General features: G+C 41.3%; 1 protein-coding gene across 1 annotated transcript; it reads right to left on the reverse strand.

The window, feature by feature from the left end:
* Positions 1-442: 442 nt before the first annotated feature.
* Positions 443-4,830, reverse strand: LOC132144201 (cytochrome P450 3A30-like). The gene is made up of 13 exons (XM_059554978.1): positions 4,674-4,830; positions 4,363-4,456; positions 4,088-4,140; positions 3,697-3,796; positions 3,352-3,465; positions 2,619-2,707; positions 2,225-2,373; positions 2,014-2,144; positions 1,799-1,886; positions 1,571-1,731; positions 1,271-1,497; positions 980-1,142; positions 443-898 (listed from the first exon to the last, which is right to left on the reverse strand). The coding sequence occupies exons 1-13, from the start codon at positions 4,742-4,744 to the stop codon at positions 782-784; spliced, it is 1,557 nt and encodes a 518-aa protein (XP_059410961.1). The 5' UTR covers positions 4,745-4,830; the 3' UTR covers positions 443-781.
* Between the last annotated feature and the right edge of the window lie 560 nt (positions 4,831-5,390).

Consider the following 5,390-nt stretch of genomic DNA (forward strand, 5'->3'; position numbering starts at 1 on the left):
ATAGATAAACTGTACATGTGGCAAGAGGTGCAAGTAACAATAACAGGAGAAGCCATTACTCACCGTGCTTGATGAAATATTCTTACTGCGGTTGTTTGATGAACTTGTGAAAAAATAACTATGCACACAGTGATATTAGTAGTAATTTTACATAAAATATGAAGAAATGCACTGTTTATCACAGTATTGTTCTTTAATGTTTAACAATGAAGTTTGTTTTGAGATGTTTTATCTTGTACAAAATGGCACAAAGTCACAATTATAGTGTTCATAATGAAAAAGATTTAATCCAATATTTGGTGATAATGAAGCATAATTTTCTCTTTGTACACTGAATTATTATTTAAACTCTGTATGATTGTGTAAACAGTCTCATTAAACCAAATCCCGTAATGTAAGGTTGTGTTGTACAGTGAATACAGTTATAGACATCACACACACGTCAGATATATATCTGCTTTAATTGATTTGATTCATTTCATTTCCTATTTCTATTTCATTTCTTTCAAGGTTAACCTCACATAATCAGTTTTCTCAATCATCACAAAGAAAAACCTCTAAATATAAATCTCATGGCATCATCATTTCCACTCTCCGAAAGTCCCAGATGACAGGAGAACCTGTCCAGTCTCTCAGTCCAAGTCCGAAAGACCCAGAGAATCCTCCTCTTCACTGAAGACTACATACTATGTCTATTCTTTTATTTTAAAAGACAGATCAAACCTCCTCCTCAGACTGAAAGAGAAGCGAGCAGCGAATGAACGGTGGTTCAAGAGCTGCTCTACGATGTGTTGTTGTTACAGATATCTTCTGAGAGGGAAAACTTCCGAGGCTTGAACTTGAGTTTAATGGGCTCTTTGGGAGAAAGGAAACCGCTGATGCCAAGCTCCAGAGGAACCTGTGAAGAGCAAGAGAAGGTGAGCGTGAGTTAATGACTGCAGTCATCCTGTGAGACAGTGTGGAGGATCCGTCTGCTCACCTGAGTCTGGTCACACACGGAGACGTCGAACCTCTGCAGGATCTCCACGATGGCCAGCTTCATGGTCACTTGAGCAAACCTCATCCCGATGCAGTTCCTGGGCCCCAGACCGAAGGGCATGTACATGTAGGGGTCGATCGACTCCTTGTTGTCTTTAGTGAACCTGGGAATGAAGCAGAAGCATTTAAACAAGCAGCACTCTGAAGATGCACTGAGATGCTGTGTTGTTAACTCAGGTCTGTGTTTATCTGGCTCTAGTTCTCTACAGCGCTGTGTTTTGTGGTTCCTGACCTCTCGGGTTTGAAGCTCTCTGGGTTGCTCCAATAATCCGGGTCTCTGTGCAGGGCGTATGTGGGGATCATCACCACCATGTCTTTAGGGACGAGGAGGCCATTGATGTCCACCGTTTTCTTACAGACCCGCTCGAGTCGACCAGCGACGGGGAAGAGCCGCAGAGACTCATTCAGAGCCGCGTCCAGATACTCCATGTTCATGACGCCTTCATAGTCCACCGGAGCCTTCAACACATTTCAGAGCTTAACCTCTTAAACTCTTCTGACGTACAGATTCACTCAGTTCTCCGAGCTCTACCTTATTAGGGAAGGTCTGGTCGATCTCCTCCTGCAGTTTCTTCATGGCCTCTGGGTTGGTTGCCAGATTGTAGAAGAAGAAGGACAGAGTGCTGCTGCTGGTCTCGTACCCGGCGAAGATGAAGATCATGGACTGTGAGAGGATCTCGTGGTCGCTCAGACCTGCACAGGACACCGTGTGAGGAATGTTTCTTCAAATACAGCACAAGATCATCCTGAAATGCTTCACCTTTCTCTGTGTGTTCCTCGCTGCTTCCATGCTCAGTTTTCCCTTCTGTCTGAGAGTCGACCATCAGCTGCAGGAAGTCCACTCGCTTCTGCAGGAAGATGCATGTGATTATATTTACACACATGCATTTGGCAGATGCTTCTGTCAGTTATAATGCAATCCCTGGGAATTGAACCCATGACTTTGGTATTGTTCGTGTGAAGTGTTTGTCGTACCTTCTTGTGGTCCTTGGCCACTCTTTCAGACTTGATCTTCTTCAAGGCAGCGTAGAAGTAATCCGTCACAGATGTCGGGAAGAAGGCATAATCCATTTTGTCCAGGACAGGGATGATGAAAGGAAATAAAGCTGGGGAAGACATTTAAAAGGGTCACAACATTTTCTACACTAAACACTGTTGAACTGACAGAACTAGTTGAGCTGTTTACCGGTGAACAAGAACAGAGGGTTCAGGAAGTCAAACTTCAGCATTTTCTTGATGTTGGTCACAAATGGGTCTTTAGGGTTGTTGAGGGAGTCGATGTCGACGCTGAACGCTGTGCTGGTCACCACATCCATACTGTATGGCCCGAAGAACCTGAACACATGCGGACCACAGAGAGATATTGCCCTCTGATAAACTTATAACCTATTTTCTCTATAAATAGTGAATGATCTCCATGAATATTATAAGTCTGTATAGGTTATTGTAGGTTATAGCTGAGGCATTTGAACACCTTTGGTCTGTAATTACAGTGATATTATTGCAGCTCTGTTCTTATCTATTAAGATAACAACAGGCCATATGTAATATTATATAAGAATCTTGAATGTGTGTCTCACTCTTTAATATCCACGGCTTCTCCTCGCGTTGCTGTTTTCCCCAGATTATCAACCAGAGTGTGAGAGTGAGTCTTCATGATACCGAACATCTAGAGCAAGGAATGGCAATATATCATCATCATCATCATCAGTCAACTCAAACCATCTTCATCACACACAGGTAACAGTTATATTTTAATACAAGCCTGAAGTGAATTAAACAACACATACTCAGCATGAGCATTTCAGCATGAATCATTCTGTAGTTCAAATGAGTCATTTTATATCATGAACTGAACTCATGTTGTACTGGATGTTTGTACTGCAGCATAGTATTAATGCCTTCAAGTTCTGCTTCAGATAAGAGACATTAACTATAGCTATAACACTTGCTAGCATGAGAATGACATGGACAAAGAGAAGATAAATCATAAATAAATCATAATGTAAATCAATTGCTCTGAGCAGCTCAGCATGAACGACTCTGTAGTACAAATTAGTCATTTTACATCTTGAGCTGAAATCTTGTCAGTACTGTAACATGTAATCACTAGAGATATTAACTGTCAGAGGACTTTTAAAGCATGAGAAGGATACAGATAAAGATAATAGAATAAAGCATGAATGAAGTATAATGTGAATCATTTGCTCAGTTCAGCTCCAGTCTGGGTTTCTCTCTCAGATGACTGACGGTTTATCTGTGGCATTATTAAACAGAAGACGTGTATGTGTGAGTGACTCCAGACTCACGCACCTCCTTTAACCTCCCGCTGGTGAAGGAGGGCGAGAGGACACTGCGGATCCTCCTCCAGTCGTCGTCTTCTACGATGGACACGGCGTCGTACAGCGGCCCGTTCAGACGGAAGTTCTGCCGGTTCAGAGAACAAACCCAGGTGAAACCACAACACAAACACATACTGTTCCAGCGTGGACACGGTGATTGAAAACAATTGCTTGCAAAACTTTTGCATTTTCTTGGTTTGTAATCAAATATAACCTTTCCTTTTTGACCATCAGCAAGGTACATCACTCTACATTCAATGCAGATCAAATCAGTCTTTGACGAGGCTGATTTAATTTCATATGAAGATGATTTTACCCTTCTGTTGGTGAAGAGAGAGTAGCATTCTTTAACCAGGATGGTTTTGATGATGGATAGGTCCATGATGCACAGAACAGGCTGCCTCGCATCGTAAATACTGCCAGAAACACAAGCAATATTAACATCAAATTGAGAACAATCATTCAGTTCATTATAATCATGACTTTTGAACAGTTCAGTATTTCGTAATGACCATCATTGTCTGCTCTGAGTCTTCATTACAGATGTTATGAATCTTGTCACTGATCTCATAAAGACAGTGTCAAACCTTCAATCATATTTATCAACTAGTTTCAAACTGTCGTCATCTGAATCGGTTCTGTTTCATTTGTGTCAGATGTTCTTTACTTTGAGACTGATCTGTGAGGCTTCATAGTCTCACACTCACCCCCAGACTCGTCCGTACTTCTTGAAACACTCCATATCGAAGTTGTGAAACCCCTGAAAATAACAGATGTGTTCACATTTAGAGATGAATCTAAAGAGTCATCAAAGAAACACTGTGAGAGGACTATGAAAAGAAGTGAAGCTGAAGTAACAACATCCAGATTCACATCACATTCCTTCAATAAAGCGAGCAGATCTGAACTGAAGACTGACGGAAAATCAGGAGATCATCAACATCCAAATGTGTCCAAAGCTCAGTTTAACACAATATCACACCTTTCTATATTCCAGCATGGTTCCGAAGAACGGCAGAGGTTTGGGCCCCGGGATCCCCAGCTTCTTGAAGACACCATGAGGCCAGGATCCATATCTGGAAATGATATCAGAACCAAATGAATAACAGATTTTTAGACAGATATTATGACATACAAAACAGCTGATTTTGCTACTGATTGCTTTGAGTGTTTAAACTGTTAGACCTTTGACAGAAGATGACTGTAATTCTTCGAACTCATTACTTACTGACTCATTCTTATTTAGATTCCAGACCTAGAACTAGTTCTTCAGTTGAAGAGAGCATCACTTACATGAACAGAAGTGTCACAAACAGAATGAGCAGAGCCCATGTTTCAGCAGAGAAGAACAGACCGTAGCTCATGGTTCCTGCTCCGGGACGCTCAGACTAAACACTGGCAGCGAGCAGCAGCAGCAGCTTTATTCTGCTCTCAGATTACACATTAACTAGTGGAGAAGAGCCTCACAAACCCTCCCACAGTGTCACGCTCACCTCTGAACACACTCACTTCTGTTCATCAAACCACAGCAGCACCATCACGGTTACATAAACCACCAGGACTAGTCTAACAGCTACTAAACACAGCTCAAACATGATTCATTCTGTTACATAACCACATAGATTGGTCAAATTTGATGTAATTTCGTAAATGTCAGTGTGGCTATCATTCAAATGTAATTTATCAAATGAATGTAAGTAAGTATTATGCAAATATAACTAAGAAACATCATGTCTCCTGAAGCAGCATCTGACCAGTTTTCCTCCAGTATTTTCACAGTGCAGAAGCTGTGATGTTTGGATCTGTTGGATGTTCTGGACTGTGTTCATAGGTGCATTGCTGTAATAAAATGTTTTTTTTAATCTCTTTAACCTGAATGAGGAGTGTGGCATATTTAGCATGAGTCTTTTTAAACCAAATTAGTGTGTGTTTTAGTGTGTAGCTCCTCTTTCTTGGATAATGGTCATGTTTTCAGCTTCTGTCAATCAGTCACTGACAGCGATGAGGTTT

This window comes from Carassius carassius, chromosome 7 (genome assembly GCF_963082965.1).
Source record: "Carassius carassius chromosome 7, fCarCar2.1, whole genome shotgun sequence".
Classification (NCBI taxonomy): domain Eukaryota; kingdom Metazoa; phylum Chordata; class Actinopteri; order Cypriniformes; family Cyprinidae; genus Carassius; species Carassius carassius.